Genomic DNA, 23,964 nt, shown 5'->3' on the forward strand with positions numbered 1-23,964 from the left:
TGACCATCATCGTCATCTCCGTCAATGGACTTCAATTGCCTGGTTTGCCACCGGCGACCATCATCGTCATCTCTGTCATCTTGTAGATCTATACTTTCTTTTCCATAATTGATTTCTTGGATGCAAGTGTTAACCCACTCAATCGACCCGCATGACCCGCACAAAGAGTTTAAGGCTTACTTGAAATACCCATTTAGACCCGCTGTATGATTTTAGTGGTGCCCATGAATACCCTCATGAGGGGAAAAAGTTACCCAAAGTTACCCGGAATTTCTCATTTGGGTAAATTTTGTCAGGCCTAATTAAAAGGATTTTTAGGTTATTTGGTTAAGATGATTAATTATTTTCCTTTAGCATATTAAGTCTTACACTCGAATAGGATAAAGCTATTTGTGATGATAAAAACCTTTTAAAACTCCTCATAGGAGATAAGAACGTTTTTGAACAACAACCACATATCTTTTTTTTTTTTGAATGACAAATTTCATTAATAGGCATGACTAGCAAGCCGCTAGTACAGCCACCAAAGAGTACAAACATACAAAAGTACAATTAGAACTCAAAACTACACCATTGGTTCCATGAGATCGATTTAAACTTAGCTTTACATTTTATATAGGCTTAACAAGTCTTGACACGAGAACGCATATACCGGGGAGATCTTACACCATTCTCTAATGAATTGCCAAACCACATATCTTTTGAAGGCTAATTTCAACTATCACAATGCATCAGTATATTTATTCACCGTCCTTAATTCCCAGTAACAATCTCTATATCTTTTGAAGGCTAATTTATATATTCTTCGAATTACCAAACCTATTTTCTCATCTTCTCTGTCACTTTGGTTTTTTCTTTTGCACGCAACCATCCATCCATATGTCAATCTTTGGGGCCCCAAATACTATAGTAATACATATTCATATTATTGTCAACTATTTTATTGAATAAATGTATATATATTATTATATTGCATGGTATAATGAAATCCACTGCCATTCTGTTTGTCAATCTTAATATTTATGAATTCATGTATTATTATACTATTAATTGATTATCTTATTATTTTAATTATTATTTAGCTAAGGATGATGAACTTATTTTCTTACAAAACTAGGGGTTTTCCCCACTTCGCTGGGGGCACGAAAGAAAGAAATATTATGATGTAAAATATTTAAGGTTAGTATTATTATCAACATGCTTATAAGAGTTAGACTAAATTTTTAGACAATGTAATTTCGTTTTTAAATAACAAACCTATGTAAAAGTCAAAAGATAAACAATGATATTGTAAGTAAAACTAAAAGACAAAAAAGAAACTTTATCATTCATGACTTAGCGATGTATGTATTTTTTTTTATACCACGTAATTTCACAAAAAGGTGGGCTAAGTTAAAAGACAAAATGCCTTTCAAAAAAAAAAAGTTAAAAGACAAAAAAAAAAAAAAAAAGGAATACCACCAACTCTAGAAAGTAGAAACGGTGGGCTTAAGTTAACTTTTTTACATCTTTCAAAATCCTCCCCTTTGTATTCAATATTTTTGTTTGCACCTTTTTTTTCTTTGTTCATCTCTCTCTATAATATTGATGTAGCAATTCCCTTTCCACTTTTATGCTTTAACTTAACAATTTCATCTTCCTCATATGAGGGTGTATTGCACCGCTTTTTTTTTTCTTTCTTTTTATCATATGGAGCAAATTTTACTTTTTTGTTTTGTTAAATCCTAGATTTTGTATTTTATTTAATATTTGGTTTCTTGTAAGTGATGGTAAAATGGTTAACCAGAAGAAAGACCGCACATGTTGCTGCCAGGGACCCCCTTTTTCTGGTAAGGAACTTTTTTGATATAAGGTACCTAGCTACATACCTCCATCGAGGATCCATTCACAAGAATAATCTTTATCCATCGCCTTAAGCCACCTTCTTCGTCTTTCATGATATCCCCTTCATGAATTTTGAAGAAAGAAGGGTGTGTTAATTATTTTCTTTTAACATTTAAGAACTCAACGACGCTTCTATTGGTATTTTAGTGTAATTGGGTTAATAGTTTATTTAAGTCATAATAATATATCGTATAAGTAAGGTGGTGCGGAGTGCACGCTTATATTAAATTATTATGATCTTAGGGGCGAAGCTCCTAAGGGATGGGGGGACGGGGGCAGCGCCCCCGGGAGCGGGGTCCAAAAGGCAGAGCCCCTGGCTGGGGTCGAGTTAAGGGACTTATTTTGCCAATTTGGTAAAGTCAAATTTAACTGCATAAAGGCAGTTACGGGCCTGACATCATTCATTATGTAATCACGAATTCAAATTGAACTCTCTCCCGTTTTCATATACTTCTCTCAAACACAAACATACAAAACGTTTTCTAATATCTGATTGTATCCGATTGAGTAATTTGGGGTGAACCACCGAATTGAATCGATCTGATAGTGATCACACGCCTTCGGAGATTGAATAATATATCCGGTTTTGTTCGTTATTGACTTTATATCCCCAACAAAGATTAAATCAAATTTCGAAGATGACGAACAACGAATCTGGGAAGGATATGATGAAACCCTTTGAGAAATTGGACAACTTTACTGGGCAGGAATTTCGTCGCTGGCAGAAAAAGATGCACTTCTATCTGACGAATTTGAAAGTGGTCTATATTCTGAGTACCCCATGCCCTGAGGCCGTTGAGAATGACCCTGGAACAAACTCGCGCTCGTTCAAAGTGGGAAAACTTTGACTACATCTGTCGTGGTCATATTCTTAATGGTATGTCTAATTCCTTGTTTGATGTTTATCAAAACGTAGAGTCTGCAAAAGAATTATGGGATTCCCTTGAAGCCAAATACATGGCAGAAGATGTGTCTAGTAAGAAATTCATTGTTAGTAATTTTATGAATTATAAGATGGTAGATACTAGGCCTGTCATGGAACAATATCATGAATTGCAAAGGATGCTAGGACAGTTGACACAATACGATATGAAAATGGATGAATCTATTTCTGTTTGTAGTGTGATTGATAAACTGCCCCCCTCTTGGAAAGATTTTAAAAATAATCTGAAACATAAGAAAGAGGAGATGAATATGGTTCAACTTGGAAGTTGCTTCCAAATTGAACAATCCATACGTGATATGGAAAAGGCATCTATTAGTGGTACTAAAACCATGGCTGGTTCTCTTGTGAACATGATGGAGGAGGGTGAATCCTCCAAGGCTGGTAAAGGGAAACGAAAATCTCAAGGCAATAACAACAAAGGTTCTGATAAGAAACCAAAACTGGCCTGTTGGAAGTGTGGAAAACCGGAAGACTTGAAGTGTTAATGCAGGTCTGATAAGGGTAAAGGAAAAGGCAAAAACGAGGCTGGTACAAGTGGATCCAAGGATCCAGAAAACCAAGCTAGTTCGTTTTTGGTACCATGTGATCATTCTATTGAGACTTATTATGTATCAATAATCTATGAAACATTTTATGTGCAGGATGATGACACTTCGTGGTGGACAGATTCAGGAGTAACATGTCATGTTTGCAAGGATCTTCGATGGTTCAAGGACTTTAAACCAATTGAAGATGGATCTTTATTGAAGATGGACAATGTTGCTACTGAACCTATTAAAGGAATAGGATCTTTATTGAAGATGGACAATGTTGCTACTGAACCTTGCATAGTGACTTGTGTGATTTTCATTCAACTCCATCACTTGGCAATAAAAAGTATGTGGTTACTTTTATTGATGATGCTACTAGATATTGCTATGTTTACTTGTGTCATACAAAAGATGAAGCTTTTGATAAATTTAAGATTTATAAGGAAGAGGTAGAGCTTTATCATGGTGTGAAGATTAAAACTCTTCACACTGATAGGGGAGGTGAGTATTATGATCCAGTGTACTTCCAATCCACTGGAATAGTACATCAAACCACTGCTCCATATACACCATAGTAAAATGGTGTATTTGATAGAAAGAATAGGACACTAAAAGAGATGGTTAATTCCATGTTTTGCTATTCTGGCCTAAGCGGGGGATTTTTGGGTGAGGCTATGTTGACAACCTGTTATCTTTTGAATAAAGTTCCTAATAAAAAGAGTAAGATGACCCCTTATGAGCTTTGGCATAAAAAGATTCCAACACTGAGTTATCTCAGAGTTTGGGTTGTAGAGCTGTGGTGAGACTGACTATAATAACATTGGTCAAAGAGATATAGACTGTATTTTCATTGGCTATCTTGAGAATTCGGTCTGCTATAGGTTCTATGTCATATAACCTAATGACTATGTATCTGTGCACTCTATTGTAAAGTCAAGGGATGCTGATTTTGGCAATGAGGATAGATTCACTTCTTTGCCAAAACCTGCATACATGATTGCAAGTTCTAGTAACACTGGTACATCTGACCAAGTGATTGAGACACCTCCTGAGCCTAGGAGGAGTGAAAGGGTAAGAAAACCCAAGTCTTATGGTGATGATTTCCAACTATATTTGGTTGAAGGATCAAGGAATGAAATTCACTTTCACTTTCAATATTGTTTTAATGTTGATGATGATCCAAAGACTTATAGTGAAGCTATGGCTTCAAGGGATGCTGCATTTTGGAAAGAGGCAATTCAGGATGAAATTGACTCTATAATGCACAATAAGACTTGGAAATTGGCTGATTTACCACCTGGGTGTGAACCATTGGGTAGTAAATGGATCTTCAAAAGGAATATGAAGGTGGATGGTAGCATAGACAAGTATAAAGCTAGATTGGTTATCCAAGGCTTTAGGCAAAAGAAAGATATTGATTTCTTTGACACATATGCTCTTGTTGCTAGGATTACCACCATTAGATTATTGTTAGAACTTACCGCTATACATAATCTTTTGAATCACCAAATGGATGTGAAGACTGCTTTTCCGAATGGTGAATTGGATGAAGAGATTTACATGAAACAACCTGAAGGTTTTGTCATGCCTGGTAATGAGCATAAGGTTTGTAAATTGGTGAAATCTCTTTATGGTTTGAAGCAAGCCCCTAAACAGTGGCATCAAAAGTTTGATAAGGTTGTGTTGTCTAAATGTTTTGCATTAAACCAAGCAGACAAATGTGTCTATATCAGATTTGATTCTTCAGGTAAAGGAGTGATCATTTGCTTGTATGTTGATGACATGTTGATTTTTAGTAATGACCAAAATCAAGTTGATAAAACTAAGGAATTTTCGTCATCAAAGTTTGATATGAAAGACATGGGGGAGGTTTATGTGATTCTTGGGATTAAGATCATACGTGGGGAACATGGAATTTCTATTTCTCAATCTCATTATATTGAGAAGATGTTGGAGAAATTCAATGTCAAGGATTGTTCTCTATTAGGTACTCCAATGGACCCTAGCGTCAAACTTTTTCCTAATAAGGGTGGTGCTGTGAATCAACTTGAATATTTAAAGGCTATTGGATCTCTCATGTATGCCATGACAAGTACTAGGCCTGATATAGGCTTTGCTGTTGGGAAATTGAGTAGATACACTCATAATCCAAGTCTGATTCATTGGCAAGCGATTCAGCGAGTATTTAAGTATTTGAAAGGAACTATGCATTATGGTTTGACTTATTATGGATTTCATTATTGTTAGAATATGATCACGTAAAATGAACGTATGTCCGAAAAGTATTTAAGCCTACGGGGTCACACCTCAACGTGAATGTAACTATAAATTAACTAATATATTAAATGTAATTTATTAATTAATTTGATCACGAAATAATTAATTTAAATAAGTTAAAGGATTAATTGTATTTAAATTAATTGGAAGGATGATTAAATGTGAAATTAGGAAATTAGTGTTGGGCTCTAATTCCCTAAACATGGGGGCCGAAAATTACAAGGCTTTTTGGCCTTGAGATTACTTGGTCACCAAGATTAAAAACCCTAATTATTCCCAATATATAGAGGGCTTATTTCAAAGAGTTTAAATATCAATACACATAAGAAATCCTCTCTTTCTTCCCTTTTTCTTTTCGGCCGAACCCTCAAAGGGGTATTTGGTTTTTTATGTCATTCGACATATTCACATGAATGTGAATCATATATACATTTAATGCTCTTCATAGCATTAATTACACTTGGGTTTGTTTACGGCAACCATATATTGATTCCGGTTCATGGGGATTTCGAATTAAGAGAGATACACAACGGGTTTGTGAGTTCGTGATCAAGTACTAGCATACGTACGTTCTAACGTTGAGTGTGCAATCGTAGAGAGGTTAATTAAACCTTGTTCTTGTTTTAATCTCTCCATTATAAGGTACATATTCTATACTTTGGTTAATTAATTAAACTGCATAGATCTTGTCTTACGTTACGTGCTTTGTGATTTGTTGTGATAAATAGTTATATAACCAAACAGTGGTATCACGAGCCTACTATGTATGTTTTTTGATTACCAAAAGATCAAAACTTGAAGGGGGCTAGGGTTCTTGATTATTGAATTTTTCGCCTATATATATATGTATATATTTAAATTGATTTTGTAATTTAATTACATTATTTAAATATGAAAAAAAGTTTTATTTAATATATATATATGGTTCGAAATTTTCCAGAAAATAAAAAAAAAGTTTTTTTTAGGGTTCCTAATCCAAGTTTTGATTAATTACATGTTTATATGATAAATTGTATGTAATTATGTGTTGTACCTTTAATTTTAATTGTTAAAAAGAAGTAAAAATCATGAATTTTTCATGAAAATCATTCATGATTCTTACTTAGATATATTGATATGAAATCTTGATCATTAGGGTTAATTATGCTAGATAATTGTATAATTAATTGTGTGACAATGTGAATTTTTCGTATAAACTTTCTGTTTTGCGTCAGTTTACTAAAAAATTCATATCTTTTAATCCGTAATGAGTTAGAGGTCTTTCTTTGAACTCTAGATGCTCAACACATAGGGCTAAAACTTTGTAGTTCTGGTAGAAATCTGAATCGGATCAGAAACAGGTCTAAACAGGTCGTGAAGCTACTGGAATTTCCAGAAAGAAAACTATGTGATTATATGATAAGTGTTTGTGATGTACATGTTTAAGGCTTACGCAATCAAGACAACTTGATGTATGTGGTCCTCTTCTTTGAAGGGGGAGCCGGATTAGACATGAATAAACCATAGTGACATGTTTAGGTGTCTACCATAACTCGTTGCATGTTTAACACTTATAGTTTATGATTTTGCATATTTATTGAGATATAAATTGTGATGTAAAATTGGTTTTGAGAAAAGATAAACTTGACTAAGCAATATCGAAATAAGAGATTTTTTAATAAAACTGGAGTCCTACAACCTTGAGATACACCGGCTCACCCATTTGAACAAACTCTAAGAGAGGTATAAGCCGGAGTGCGCTAGCCTTCTAAAAGGGCGGGTTTTTAAATCGCGTTCATCGCATACCTTTGTCCTTGCGCTTCTTTGTGCGTTCAAATGGAGCTACCGAGCTCTCTTGTGTTGCTAAGACTATACAAATGATTTTATTAAATATTATGTTTAGAAGATTGCAACTTCTTCTTTAATCATTTGAGCAATGTGATTATTCACTGCTCCTTCTAATGTAGCGTTCAACCTTCTGAGTAAAATAGGAGTGTACTTTTCTAAGGCTCTCCCAATTTGGTCTGAGATATCCATACTGTCCTCGGCAAATAAGGGTCCTTCATCTTCATTTTGACTATGGTGCCCATCGTCGTTGTTACGTTGATCAGCCATACTATAATAAGATTGAATAAACATATTTAATTTCGTAACCTATCTCTACACTCTCGAACTAAAACCAAGCCTATAGTTTTATACTAAACCGTCAAAAGGTTTGATGCCGTTAGTTTATAAATTGTTAGTACTTCAACCACAATAAGGTCGGTTTCTTATTGTGCTTTAAATACTAGCAAGTGGATAAACTAGCATCATCAAACGCATCTTTCGGTCCCATATAAAATTTCGGATACCTAAGGTCGAGTCTCAACTAAGGTTTAAGTCTAGGCACTCTCCTATCGAGGGTAAACCTAAATCCCTTAAACCTTGCCTCTGATACCAACTTGAAAGGACTGGACTCGATAAACTGAAAATACAAGATTTTTTTTTTATATCCCACTGCGCCGCAGTGGGTCGAGAACTCCCCACTGCGCCGCAGTGGGAATCCTCGGAACATAATGGGAAAAAGCCCCACTGCGCCGCAGTGGGCTACCTGATCAGCAAACCAAAACCATTTTAACACATAAACCAAATGGCAACCTTCCCATATCAACATGAACTTGATACAACACCTTCCTAAGACTTTCAAGACACATAAAGATACATTTTAAACAAATTCACATCATCAACATGTTCACAAATCATGGATCCCCTCAAACGGGTCATTTACCCATTTTGACACCGTTTCGACCAAAAATTGCAACTTCACAACTAATTGAAATCTTTACACCTGATCATAGACACAAGTTTAATAAAAGTATGACCAACAACAAACAATGTACCAAAAGCCAAAAGGCGTGGGACTTCTAAGTATCTACCAAAAAAATCGTCATTCATCCGCAAATGACCTAATTACCTTCAAGAACTTGCTAAGTCCAACTTCAGGCTCAAATCAACTCTTTTCAATCCACAATTCTAGTTCCTTCTTCTGGAACTACCTATAAAAGGGTAAACAACTAAAATATAAGCAAAGGCTTAGTGAATATGCTTGCATACATTTATGAATACGAAAGAAGGCAAGTGCAAAGACTCTCACATGTAACCTATGACACCGTCGTGTCACATTTACATACTCACTTTGCACACTAACAAATACATATATGGATCCACATAAGCTAAACAACATAATCATGATCATCTATCGGGGTTCTTAGGCCACCGGAGGTTCTTAGGCCTCAATCGATCAACTATCGGGGTTCTTAGGCCCCGGAGGTTCTTAGGCCTCATAAACTATGCCCCACATGGGCTAAACGCCAAATCAATTACCATGCTTGGAACATTCACATCTCATGGTAATTGACCCAACGTATACACAAAGGTATGCAAGTGTACTCACCTCCTCCGCAACAAAGACAACAAAGCTAAACAACAATGCTCAACAAGCTCAACCTATGATCATATCATAAAATGCATAAGCTTTCACTCACAATTTGACTAGCTTAACCTAGTCATACTCAATTACTAGCCTTTTCTAAACCCAAAACCCAACCCATTTGTCGTTGAGTTACTTTCATTCATACAATAACACTAGATAGCTCATTTTACCATTTTCATCATTATTTCAATAACTAGAAAAACTCATCTTTTCTCATTAACCCAAATTATCACAACAACTTATTAATTTCATAATCAAACACATTATATAACTCAATGACAACTAGGTTAACTAAGGAATTGGGGAAAAATTAACCACAATCCAATTTCTAGTAAAACCCCAAATTTGGGTTCCTTCATGAACCCTAATTTCAAAAGAAAAGATAAAGCTAAATTGGGGAAATTCCTTACCTCAACAAAGGAGACAATTGCTTAGGGTTTTCAATACACAATTTCTTCCCCTTTTTCCTCTTAAATTTCGGCCACCTCCACCACAAATCCACAAACCCTAACTTTTAATCTTGTTTGATAAGAGTTGTTAATGATGATTATTATTTTGATTTCTACCTTGGGCTTGGAAGATTAAACTTGATTTAGTGAAAGCAAGAAGAATGGGATGAAGTGAAGAAGAAGAAGAAGAAGAAGAAGAAGAAGAAAAAGAATGAGTGAAGTGGGAGGTGACTCAAAAGAAAAAGAGGGCTGGCACTCTTTGGAGATGCCACGTCCCATTTGACTTTCTTGGTATTAAAATACCCGCTAACCACTAAAGTTCCAACTAATTTAACCCCATATCCAAAAATAAAATACTAGGAAATTAATTTAATGTTAAAACTATAAAAAGGGGTTAATTTCTTTTACCTTAAAAATCTTGGGATGTTACAGAAACATAATCGTTAAATTATGAAATGATCTCGATCCATATTCATATTTAACATAGGTATCAGAAAAAAGGGATAATAAATGCCTTAACCATTTAAAACTATACTTAAATGTTTTTGGGAGCATTGGCGTGTTGCTAGACGCTTACCAATGTTATTACCTTCATTCGTTACGAGCTCAAGTGGGAGCTGTTAGAATATGATCACGTAAAATGAACGTATGTCCGAAAAGTATTTAAGCCTACGGGGTCACACCTCAACGTGAATGTAACTATAAATTAATTAATATATTAAATGTAATTTATTAATTAATTTGATCACGAAATAATTAATTTAAATAAGTTAAAGGATTAATTGTAATTAAATTAATTGGAAGGAGGATTAAATGTGAAATTAGGAAATTAGTGTTGGACTCTAATTCCCTAAACATGGGGGCCAAAAATTACAAGGCTTTTTGGCCTTGAGATTACTTGGTCACCAATATTAAAAACCCTAATTATTCCCTATATATAGAGGGCTTAATTCAAAGGGTTTAGATATCAATACACATAAGAAATCCTCTCTTTCTTCCCTTTTTCTTTTCGGCCGAACCCTCAAAGGGGTATTTGGTTTTTTATGTCATTCGACATATTTACATGAATGTGAATCATATATACATTTAATGCTCTTCATAGCATTAATTACACTTGGGTTTGTTTACAGCAACCATATATTGATTCCGGTTCATGGGGATTTCGAATTAAGGGAGATACATAACGGGTTTGTGAGTTCGTGATCAAGTACTAGCATACATACGTTCCAACGTTGAGTGTGCATTCGTAGAGAGGTTAATTTAAACCTTGTTCTTGTTTTAATCTCTCCATTATAAGGTACATATTCTATACTTTGGTTAATTAATTAAACTGCATAGATCTTGTCTTCCGTTGCGTGCTTTGTGATTTGTTGTGATAAATAGTTATATAACCCAACAATTATGTGCTTGAAGGTTATTCAGATTCAAGTTGGATTAACAATGTGGAAGATCACTCTTCTACTAGTGGCTGGGTATTCTTACTTGGAGGTGGTGCCATTTGTTGGGCATCGAAGAAACAAACTTGCATCACTAATTCAACAATGGAATCTAAGTTTGTGGCATTAGCAGCATTTGGTAAAGAAGCTGAATGGCTAAGGAATTTAATTTATGAAATTCCATTGTGGCCTAAACCGATATCATCTATATCTATCAGATATGATAGCCAAGCCACGTTGGCTAAGGCATATAGTCAAGTATATAATGGTAAGTCTAGACACTTGGGTGTTAGACACAACATGGTACGTGAATTAATCACGAAAGGTGTGATATCGGCGGTGTTTGTGAAAACACATCAGAATTTAGCCGATCATTTGACCAAAGGGTTAAGTAGAGATCTCGTGCATAAGTCGGCTATGGGGATGGGATTAAAGTACGCCAAAAATCTCTGATTTTAAGATACCCAATTCCCATAAAGTATGACAATAGATGCTGAATTCAATGTGGAAGGCTTAATATTTAGAAATTGGAACACATTAGAGTATACATCCCAAGGTATGTGTTCAGACCTGCAAGTTAAAGAGGTTGAATGTTTATATTTTTAATAGCTCTTTTGAAAAATTGCATATGCAGGTGCAAGATTAAAAGAGCTACCTATGTGAGCATGAAGTTTAGCCGTTTCAAGAAGCTGGGACATGGCTTTGACATGCTTATGAAGGATAGGGACATAGGCTAGTAAAACATATGTCATGATAAAACTACTATGTATGTAAACTTTTGTGTATATTATCTTCGTGTATTCAAAATGAGTTCCCAGGGTTCAATCCTTAGCGACACCTTGGTATTTGAATATATGGAATGTGTAATGTACTAATGTGAAATTCAATCGTCGCGACATTTCATTTATGCAAAAGTTTGAATGTTTGAGATACTTTTTAGTTAATCAAGGATTACACTAAAATAGGGGGGGATTGTTGGTATTTTAGTGTAATTGGGTTAATTGTTTATTTAAGTCATAATAATATATCGTATAAGTATGGTGGTGCGGAGTGTACACTTATATGAATTTATTATGATCTTAGGGGCGAAGCGGGGTCCAAGGGGCAGAGCCCCTGGCTCAGAAAATTAAATAAACAATTAATTTTCAGAACTTGAGGGACTTATTTTGCCAAATTGGCAAAGTTCAATTTAACTACATAAAGGCAGTTACGGGTCTGGCATCATTCATTCTGTAATCACAAATTCAAATTGAATTCTCTCCCATTTTCATATACTTCTCTCAAACACAAACATACAAAACGTTCTCTAATCTCTGATTGTATCCGATTGAGTAATTTGGGTTGAACCACCAAATTGATTCAATCTGATAGTGATCACACGCCTTCGGAGATTGAAAAATATATCCGGTTTTGTTCGTTATTGACTGTATATCCCCAACAGGTTCTAGAAGTTTGCAGGGGTTGTCAAGTCAACGGCGGGTGGTAGCTGAAGCTATGTTGTAGCCGGCTTGCTTGTGAACTTACAAAAATACCCTCCATCTGAATTGTTAAAACAGGAGTAACAAATAGTCACGCCAAGCTTTTTTCTTTCTTTATAGTTTTTAGCTGCGTTTTTGCTTGTGTTTGCGGTGGTGGTTGTTTAGGTGGTGCGTGATGAAAGTTGTTATATGAAGAAAGAAGAAAAACCGAAGAGACTACGCACAGGAAAGAGAGCAAAGATTGTGTGTAAAAATAAAAAGGTGAAAAGTTTTGTGGTAGAAATGGAAAAATCAAAAATGTTACTGTAGTTAAGCGGACCTAAATTGTTATATATAATAATAACTAGTATCAATACCCGTGCATGATGCACGGTTTATCTAAACTTTATTATTTATATAGAATAATCTTTATAAAAACATATACGTTAATACTTTCAAGTATGATTATAAATACATGCACGAAGTTACATTATTGATCACTGATTATATTAGGTTTTAGTTTTATATAGTTTTTATGTTACTCTTTTTCTTGACACTATATTATATTTGTAATTCTTTTTATTGAAACTTACCTTTTTATAATTAAAGTATATATAGTTAGATACGGATGATGCAACTAGCTAATAAACCTGGGTTTAACTCGGGTATTTTAACTAAAACTTTTAAAAGCAAAAAAATTATAAAAAAAAAATATATGTAATTTTTGTTATTGACATATTGTAACTTGGTTTATATATACGAGGGTTGGTGTCCGCGCGTTGCGACGGTTAAACGGTAATAATAATACAAAACAATGGGGGAATCAATATGCGTGTGTAAATATGAAGGAGAGAAAAAAGTGACTGTGTGTTAGATCTTGGTAAGGTGTTTGTCTGATTGTGTTTAGAGATATAAAATTAGAGGTAACGTGTGAATTAGGGGCAATATGAGGATATTGAATAGATTGTTGAATTTCTAAAATAAGGAGTCCAATATACTTTATAAGGGATTCTAGATATATGGGTACTTATTGCATTAACAAAACATAAATATATTTTTAAATAAAAATAGAATTTTAAAATAAGTATTTAATGAACAATTTATCTTTAAAAATATTCAACATTATATATGACATCATAAATAAAATAAAAATTTTTTGAAAAAAAATATAAATATGCCACATATTTTATTATACATAAAGATAGGGGATGTTCTGTTGGAGATATGCTCTAAAAAAAAGTTTTCAGAATTTGCATGAGTGGTTTATATAAGGGTTTTAATGCATAACTTTTCCTTTATTGACAATATTTATCTAAAAATTACTCGTATGTTTTTATCATAAGTTTGTGATCATTAAGTGACATGTATATATATTTTAACTAACAATCAAAAGTAACGAACATTCACAACATTAATATTACCACAATAGATCGAATAACTTCGAATTGTATGAAAACTAAACAGAGATTCAAAGTCCCTAAAAACAAAACTAATCATATATTAAAGAAACCTACATTATCACATTAAAAATCCTAATATAGAATAAACAATCACAAATTCATAAATACATCTAAAAGTTAAGCTATCTAAAAACATTTATTAAATCTTAACATTAAAAAATTCATTCGTCAAATATAGTTATAACTTACAATTAAAAGGGGCATGCAAGTATGCAACTTTAGATGATACGTAAAAGAAAATAAGAAGGTTATTAAAGTTATTAATTATTGATTTTACAGAAAATAATTACCATCTACATCTACAAAAAGTAAAACATATAATATAAGAGATATATTAGCATTCAACTTTCCATGTACAACCATGGTATTATTAGATTTCGAATTTGATAATTAATAGTTATTTGATTAGATTAAGGAAATTATATTATTAGGATATAGATTTAAAAGGTACACGTATCTTTTAAATATTACACCATGTATCGATTAAAGAATGTTACAATCCTGTTTTAGTTTATTGGTAGAGATCATATCTTGCTTCTGTAGCATGTGGGACTTATTTACAGAGTATAGTGATAGGGTACTAAATATGGAACCCGTCGAACAAATTCTAAGTGTTGGACCTATCGAACCAACTACGAATATTGAACATTTGAATCAATTTCAATATATTGATGTCGAAGATATCGAGCGAATCCCTGCTAATACCAACCAAGACATTCCCGAAGCTGAACCTTAGGATCAATTTCAGAATATTGATGTCGAAGTATCAACCAATTCCATGCTAATACTAACCAAGAAATTCCTGAAGTTGAATCTTTGGATCAGTTTCAGAATATAGATGTCGAATTATATCGAACGAATCCCTGCTAATTCCAACCAAGACATTCCCGAAGTTGGTATGAAGTCTGATTCAGAACAGCAACTCATATGTGTCAATTTTTGGGTTGTTGCTAGATGATGGATTTGGTATTTTGTCAAATCTGGTGTTTTTTTTTAGAACAACAAGGGTCGAATCCCAGGTATCCGGACTGGATACCGTGAACCTACCCGATCCCCCCCCCCCAACCCGGTAAAAGCTCCACGAAAGCCAAGACAAAATCCTGGTGGGTAATCACAGGCCTAAAGTATCAAACCTGGATAGAACTCACTTGCAATAGAACGTTAATAAGGAGTCAATTTTGACTTTTTAGTTGTTATGGACTTATGGGTCAAGGTGACTTATTTTGTTCAGGAGGTAAGAGGATTTTTTCTTTCGATTAGTTATTCCTACAGATGGTTTATTATATAATATTTTAGTGTTATCATATAGGAATAAATATACTGTTATTATAATCTCTATGATTTATTTTATATGGATATATGAATTCATTAGCTATGTAGTCGGAAGACTCTTATAACATTTTTGTAGATTAATTATTATGTAAACAAATAATATTAGATTTAAGAGTAAAATGGGGAATTAGAGAAACACTTTAAAGCTGTAATTATTATTTAGAGGGTATTAAATGCAAGAATGGTGTAAGTGTTTTTTTTCTAAAAGGTGAATTTCGTTTGAGAAATTCGTGGCACGATTCGACAGTGGGAGGTTTAGCATACATTGTCTTAACTGGGTCCGCGCTAGAAAACTCCCTCGAAGTAGAAATGCCTATTTTAAATACCCGATGGGGGAAAACCCCCTACTAATCCGTCCGAAGGCACGACGATCAATTGAGGTAAACTTTGCCTCCTAGACTTGAACCTGAGTATACCCAAACCAAGCACCAAGAAAATTAGGAGGATAATTAGTTTAATCCTCTTGGGAGGATTAATCGTTTCTCTTTTATAAATCATAACACTTTTAACACCATAAATTAGACTAATAATTGATATAAAACTTTTAAAAAGATAAGTTAGTAAGCCTAAAGTATTAGAAGACGAAAACCAAGCCGACGATACCATATTGTGCCTTTAGTAATTCAGGATAATATACTGTAACACCTAGTCAACTAAATTGATGGTACTAAAATGCATTTTGGCCCAATAATGTTGCACACCAAACCAAGAACTAGTGTTCACGCCAGGATATCATGATCAAAAAGTTAGATATTTTGAACCCCATCAAAACTCACTAGAAAGATGACCGTTTATTTGTCACTACTATTAGAGGTCAAACCTTTTTTCCATGGCTGAAAAAACAAATCCAATTCAGACTTACAACTCTGAACCATCACAGCACATGAACAAAAAGGGAGGGATTCTATCAGACTTCATAATCTAATTAAGCTAACAAGTTCTCATTTCTATTTCTAGGCTTTACATACCTCCATAACCGTGTCCACACTCCACAAATCTCTTCTTCCATCTTTTCTTCTGCCTGTGGAGCTTTAAACTTTGCATTCTCACTCAGTTCTTCAAATGCCACTACCAAATTCCCGAGCCTTGCAACAAATTCAATCAGAAGATTTGTAAAGGTCACTAAAGAAAGTACGCTCGCGCTCTTGTACGTGTCTCCTTCATCTTGTATCACCACTCTTTCAGGTTTATACGAGAATTGTCGAGTCAATGACCTGTGGTTGTGATGGCCGTTTGTGCCCTCCCAGGGTAAATTGGTATTTTCACTACCAGGGCCCCTTGATGTTCCAAGATCAAGTCGGGCTTCACTAAATGAGTGGTATCCGTGATATACATGTGGGTCTTCGATCTTCAAGAAGTCCTGGGGATCATGAAGCTCCATTGGTGGTTTCCCGATTTCCCAACTGTTTGAATCTACAAGAAGGTATGACTTTTGGTCAACCTTTTTTTGCAAGTCTTCAGCTGCTTTGAGAACTTCGTCGAGTATATTTACTCCCCCTAGTTTTTCCATTTTCTTAACTTTGTTACCAAGTTCACGTAACACATTAGCACCAGCTGTGCCTACCCTTTGAAGTTCGTCTTGGAAAACTCGTCTCCTCTCAGCAGGAGCCTATATATTTGACATAACACATGGTCAGCAATCCCTGCTTTTGTGGTAATCAAGTAATAAGCTAGGTAGATCACTCAAATAGATACAGCAAGAAGTGGTGAGACGCAGGTCAGATTGTTAATTAGTATGACTAGATATAGCCTTATTAGCTTGAAATGTTGGATTGATACAGAAATACCTTTTGTTCATTCATAAAGATTTCTTCAGAACTGATTAATGTGTTATGGCGTATCTATGATTTAAAAAACAATCGTATTACAAAAATAATCCAAATCGTTGAATAAAAGATTTAGAAGGTCGGATTGATTCAAGTTTAAAGTTTGAGTATTTGGGTAACTTTCAGCTCATGTGCCCCGTTCCTCTCTTAGCTATGTATGTATCTGACCCATTTAAAATAAAATCTCACTAATAAGTTTAAAGGGGGTTCGGTTCAAGGACTCGTTATATTAGTATATATCAACTCAAGAAGATGATGAGTGTAAGAGGACACTAGGGAGTATACATGTCAAAAGCTAATAAATAGATAGGATGCTAAGGTTGACCAACAAACAGATTTTGCCTCTTTTTTATAATTTATCAATATTAATATTTAATAAACTAGATATGATTTACGAACACTATCTTATCTAAAAATGGTCTAGTTTTCAAAATAACATAATTCAAGACGCTATAAACCTCTGAGTACATTATGGGTGATTTCTAATCTGCTCGGCCTGTTTCCTTTTTTAAGTTTATTTTATTTAAAAATCGATCCATTTGCAACACCATATATCCCAAATTCGAACCAATTTCAAATGAAATTGTAGCCAAAAAGCGAAGTACAGTTACCTGAATTTCTGAAAGTACGCATCCATGCAACGCCATGACCATAAAAGCGCAATGCCGTAGCGCACCACTGAGTTTCACAAAGTTTCTCCAAGGATACTTGGACATCTTGTAAGCACCATGAGGTGGCTCCCAGATAGCAAAGCCCAACTGAAGAAAAAAAACACTGTATCACATGCTATGACCTTTTTAAGTCAAACAGATAATTTTCAACCAAAAACTCATTGAAAATTCTTCAGTTTTGTGAAAATATAAATATAATAGGATAAATCATGTGATAACAAAAATCGAGGGATATACTGCGGGTGATAATTTAGTAATAGAGAAAACATAAAATCAGAAAACAGAATTTGAAGTGTAAAATACCAAAGTATCCTCTTGACTTGTAGATTCGACAGCTGATCTGTAACCACTATAAAGGCGATCTTCATAAGCTTGATAAGTAAGGATTTTTGAAGGAATCCTTTTATATTCAACACAATTAAGATACTGATTAATACAACCTGCAACGAAGCATTACAAACAGTAAGATAAAATATACATGAACTTAATAAATAGCTAAACTTCAAACTGTCAAACAATTTCAAAGCTAAACAGGCTGGATGTATTGGATTGACACTCTCTCTCTATGTATATATACACATATATATTGACCTCAAAACGAAGGCCAGTCTTGAATGGACGTCCGAATAGAGTAAATAGTTATAAAGTAAATATAGGGAAGTGCTAAACCTTCCAAGGAATTAGCAACACCAGTGAAATTCTTAACCACCAACTTATGTAAATCTTCACCAGCCCAGATAGGATAGATGCCAACATTCACAAGCAGACTAACAGCAGCACCCAGTGCAATTAGTAAAAAACGACTTATGGCTGTATCTATAAACTCATTTGTACGATAACCAGAAGCCATTATGTACACATAAGTCAAAGTGAACACTCTGAATCCATACTCATAGGCCTTCAATGTGGGGTAAAGTTTTGCAAAAGTTGCAAGTGATCCTGCAGAAGACATTAAGTATATCACATTTCAATAAAAATATAGTTTATATCTTAAGATGGCATTTTGCTACCATAAATTAGAGGGGGTAATGTCGGTCCATCTACTTATGAATGGGTTGACTCCACTTATGCTTTAACTCTATGAGAGATAGATTAACAGCTAGAAAGGAAAGAGGTTAATGGGTTGAAAGGCGTCCACGGTGTGTTCTGAAGAATAAAAACCTCCTAAATTTAATCATATAAATATTGAAGGGATATACTTTTTATAACACACTAATTATTATTATTATTATCTTGGTAAAAAACTTGTTACACATGAAAAACTTATACATTTTGACCACCTACCAATCCTAACCGACCGCATTTTGCCACCTCTACCTTAAACCTACGGCAGGAAATCATAGTAGTTACCAATTGTAAATATGCTAACAACAATAACAATTTCATCCCATACAGCACCAGCTCGCTCACACAAGCGAGCTAACTCAGCCATGGCAAGGGCAAGTCCACCAGCTGACAAAGTCCCCAGTCCACGATTTAATCCTTTGCTAAAGGTTGCTCCTGCATAAAAATAACAAAGGAAGTCAGCATTGTAACTTGAACAATCAGAATAAGATCATAAAGTAATCAGATAGCTTACAGTCATGCATACACTTAAGTTATTTATATAGCTACAATAAATTCAATAATCATTAATATAAGTTTAGTCCATAACTAATTATAGTAACTTCAAATAACAACAAATACTTTACACTCACATCTGAATATCTCCTAGACTCCTAGTAGCCATGAAAACCCGTAAAAGCATAATTATCTCATGTAACTCAATAGTATATCAACTTTAAAGATCATTTGACTTAGGGAATCAAATCACATTCACCAAAAAGGTGTCTAAACAGACTACTAGTTGACCAGGAACCTCCCAAAAGGAAAATTATTGTGTTTTTGTATGATAATTATCCTCTACCCCACGTCACCCAACACCCCAAACCCCATACCCTACATGACAAGCCAACAAACACTAGTGTTGAGCAATTTACCTTCATTTTGGATGTAAAGGTTGCAAATGTATACTTTCAAAACAGATATGGATCCTAAACTTCCAAACAAAAGTTTGAAGCTAAAATTAAATTCCATAACCAGCCATACAATATAAATGAGAATGATTGGTGTAAATTTCTGGGTTTTCGGATATGCATTTAACAAATGATTATTTGTAGAGCAACTTATCGAGAGGTCTCCGGGTTGATGTTAGGTGCACTAGATTTAATAGCCACCTCAAGCAATTATCCCCACCATCAACATCATATGAAGTTCAGGCAACTATTCCTACCTCACGTTCTAGTATATCTAAATATTCAAAATAGCATAAGTCCATAATCACTTTCAAAAACACCGCAATTGTCAACAAATTCATATCAAGTTGACAATTAGAAATCACTAATTCAACTAAAGATTCATGCTGCAACCCTTCTTTCAAAACAAAATAAGATAATATAAAATTTCTAACCAAAAAACATGAAACGGGAAAAGGGCATTAAACAAAGATAAAAAAAAATGTAAATCTTAGCTACTTATACCAAACTTCAAAAATAACAACAATAGGTTAGCCTTAAAGTTAAGTTCCAAATATTTTACCAAAACAATTCAAGATAACATGCAAATGAGCAATCCCTACGAAGAAACACAAAACTTAAAAGAATGGCGAATTCAATAGTAATTCTCATTCAAACGTTAGCTTATTTTCTGGGCATATCGGCATACTGAAACAAAAAAGTCGATAAAGCTCAATTTTCCCTTTTTACAAGTTTATCATCTTGACCTTACGGGCTTATATAATCAATAAGCCGGTAAGCCGAAAATATGCGCACATTTATTGGCTTTTCTAAATCTCAAATAAGTCGGTGAAATAACATGAAGATTAAATCTTCAACCCAAAACATAGCTTATCAAATTGAAATTCTCATTCAAAACTAGCTATGGCAACATAAAGTTTCAAACTTCAACCCAAAACCTAACCAAGAAACATGAAACCAATAAAGGGTATTAAAAAAAAAATTAAAGGGATATATAACAATTAACAATAATATATAATTTTGTTAAACATGAAGATTAAAACTTCAACCCAAAACAAATAAAGCTTATCAAAACCCATATCAAATTCTCATTGAAAACTAGCTATGGTAACATAAAGTTTCAAACTTTAACCCAAAACCTAACCAAGAAACATGAAACCAATAAAGGATATTAAATAAGGATTAAGATATATATATATATATATATATATGTATATATAACAATTCAAAGTAGTAGTATATGTATATGTGGGGTACCTATACTGAATTCAAAGACAACAACAACAGTAAGAATAGCCCAAACATAATGTTCACTGATATCAGGAAGAGGCTCTTTCCAAAATATCAACAAAGATATCAAAGCCAAAGCCAAACCCAACTTTGCAGAAAACACCACTTTTCTCGGGTCGGATCGACCCATTTTCCATGCCTTAATCACAACATCTTTCATACCATTCCACAAACCCTTTATTTTCTTCTTTATAAAACCATCATCATTACCATCATCAAAATCATTAAGATGTAAATAATCTTCTCCTAATGACCCTTGTTTATTGCCCATATTATTATTTTTATGTTTTTTGTTAAGGGTTTTTCAAGAATGTTATATATATAATGATGATGATATATACAAGCATTTCAGTGTAAAGTGGTGATGATGATACATTCTGTATGGTGACTTTTTTTTTTTTTTTTTTTTTTGTGAGAGGAATAAAAAGGGGGTGATAAATTGATATTGACACAAAGAGGGATATTTATGGTGACAGTTTCGAGGAAAAAGCAAGAGTCAAGCATTCTGTTAAATTCAATTAATTAGACTTTTATTTTTGTGTTCTAAAAAGGGACATTCGATGCCTGTTGTTTTAAGTTTGACAATAATTTTTTTTTTTTTTGTTAATAATAAAGTATTTATTGATGACATGGGCCATATGGTTTACAGTATTTTACAAGAAGTACGAATGGAAACACGTCAGGAAAAGGGGAAAAAAAAAAAAAGTAACTTACAAGTTGTTTGATACATGTCGACAACTTTCATTTGAAGGACATGTGTCTGGTCCACGGGTATTTGATCTTAAATGGATCTTGATACAGAGTTATTTTTAGATTAAGATTAAGAAGATTAGGTTATTTTGATATCTCGTTATTTTTGACTTGTTGGTTAAGCTAGAATTAGTTTAAAGATAGTCAACTTCACATAACACTTACATTTGCTCTAGTAAATAATGAGATGCATTATGTCATGTTCAAGTTACAAGGAGAGTAACTCATGCATATCATCAGGCCTGATTGGAATTTTAAAACATTAGTCAGTCTACGGTTACATGTAAAAAGCATGAGGTTAGAGGGTTTAAGGTTCAACTGGTTAGATTGAATTGGGAAAACCGGTCTATTATATTTAGTATTTTGAATACCATAAAAACTTAAACCTCGTATGGAACCTAATGATGATAATTTAACACAAGAAGTAAGTTGGTAATGTATATCCGTTAGAAAAAATATTTAAAAAAGAAAAAATTGGTAATAACAGAATTTCGATTTTTAGGAAAGAAGATTTGTTAAGTTGATATTTGAGTTAAATATTAGTAGATACTAAAGGAGTACTCGTGCGATGCGATAGTGGTGACGGGTGGTGGTGGTGATGGACAAGTGGTGACGTCGACGAGTAGTTGTAACACCTGTCATTTAAAAACATGGATTTCAAAAAACTTTGCCAAACGGCGTTTAAAAAGTAGCGGAAAAGGATCACTTAAAACTGTCTCATCCGTAACCGGATGGTACTTTATAAAACGGTGTTACTAACGTGCATCATCAAAACAATATAAATGAAATCCAAGATATGGCACCAATATAAATGCCATCATTATTACATGTTCATAAATCATAAATGAAAGTAGCCAAAACGTAAGGCTAAGGGAAGTCTAAGCATTCAACAATCTATGTTAGTCTTCTTTATTACTTCTACCCATCTCACCGAGCTAATCCTTTCCGAGCTCAAGCTTGCTTGAAGGCACAAAATTTTCAAAGAACAAGTGTTAGCTAATAAATTAGCTAAGTAAGATAACATAATTTGAAAACATTTGCCGATTCATAATATATTAACAAAACATGTCATAAATGTTGATATCACATCACAAGATAAACATAACACAATAGGATCATCATATTCCTGATGTGCCTAACATTTCTTTCTTATCTTTCTTTCTTTACTTTGTTTCTTTGCCTAAACGTAGGCTAAGTGACTTACGCCACTTACATAGGGGTGTGGAATTTGTGTGCAGGTGGTCGTAGACCATACATGGAGTCCTCACACCCGACATGATGGGTAAACCTTTCGGTGGTCCATCGGCGTCGTTAAGGAATTGACAAAGTCATTTCCAACTAAATAAACCATTTATGCCTTTGTGCAATGGTGGTTAGTTACTCCACCCGGAATACTCAAACGTAACTATGCCACGGGAGGTATCATGATTCCCAAACCACGTGACCACGTACGCCCTAGTTCCGAGGAACTAGCATGGGTTAAGCTTAACACAACATCTTGAATATGCTCGAGACTTCTTAATTATATTAGCTTAGGCTGCACTTTCACCTAAACTAATTACATACATCATCTTTTACTTTAGGGTCCTTATTCGTGCACGTGTCATGACAATCCTATCCATATGTCTAGTGACTAGGTGTTCAAGCCATGCAAACATTCATAAAAACATTTCATCATTTCATTTCACATGCATAACATCATACCTTTAAATCATTCATATCTTACCATACATCATCAATGGTAATTATACATATCCCATAAAGCCTCCCATATAATCCCATAATCATATAAGTATGCAATTATATTCATTTGGGGGTTTTAACTTATAAAAACTATATTTTGTTGTACCCTCAGGTGACGAAAAATGTTATCTTACCTCAATAAGAATGCAATAACAAAGTGTCACACCAATTAAGACTCAACAGTGTATGTTCAAACCTTCAGAACCTACGATGTACAAAAAAGTCCAATTAATTGCTAATTTACTCACTATCATTGTCTTTTAATGAGCAACATCATGCTTTTATTAGTAAATACGTTTAATTTAAGGTGTTAAATATTCAATAACTTTTAGTTCAATAATGACAATTTCAATCTCGAACCACAAGATTCAAAATGACAATTTCAATCTTGAACCATAAAGATCAAAAATTACAATTTCAATCTCACAAGATTCAAAACACAATTTC

General features: G+C 33.9%; 1 protein-coding gene across 1 annotated transcript; it reads right to left on the minus strand.

Moving 5' to 3' along the window:
• Positions 1-15,994: 15,994 nt before the first annotated feature.
• On the minus strand, positions 15,995-21,436 carry LOC122605672 (aluminum-activated malate transporter 9-like). The gene is made up of 6 exons (XM_043778625.1): positions 20,992-21,436; positions 19,070-19,219; positions 18,389-18,658; positions 18,023-18,159; positions 17,660-17,806; positions 15,995-16,831 (listed from the first exon to the last, which is right to left on the minus strand). Exons 1-6 carry the CDS (start codon positions 21,293-21,295, stop codon positions 16,148-16,150), a joined length of 1,692 nt encoding a protein of 563 aa, XP_043634560.1. The 5' UTR covers positions 21,296-21,436; the 3' UTR covers positions 15,995-16,147.
• Between the last annotated feature and the right edge of the window lie 2,528 nt (positions 21,437-23,964).

This window comes from Erigeron canadensis, chromosome 6 (genome assembly GCF_010389155.1).
Source record: "Erigeron canadensis isolate Cc75 chromosome 6, C_canadensis_v1, whole genome shotgun sequence".
Taxonomy (NCBI): domain Eukaryota; kingdom Viridiplantae; phylum Streptophyta; class Magnoliopsida; order Asterales; family Asteraceae; genus Erigeron; species Erigeron canadensis.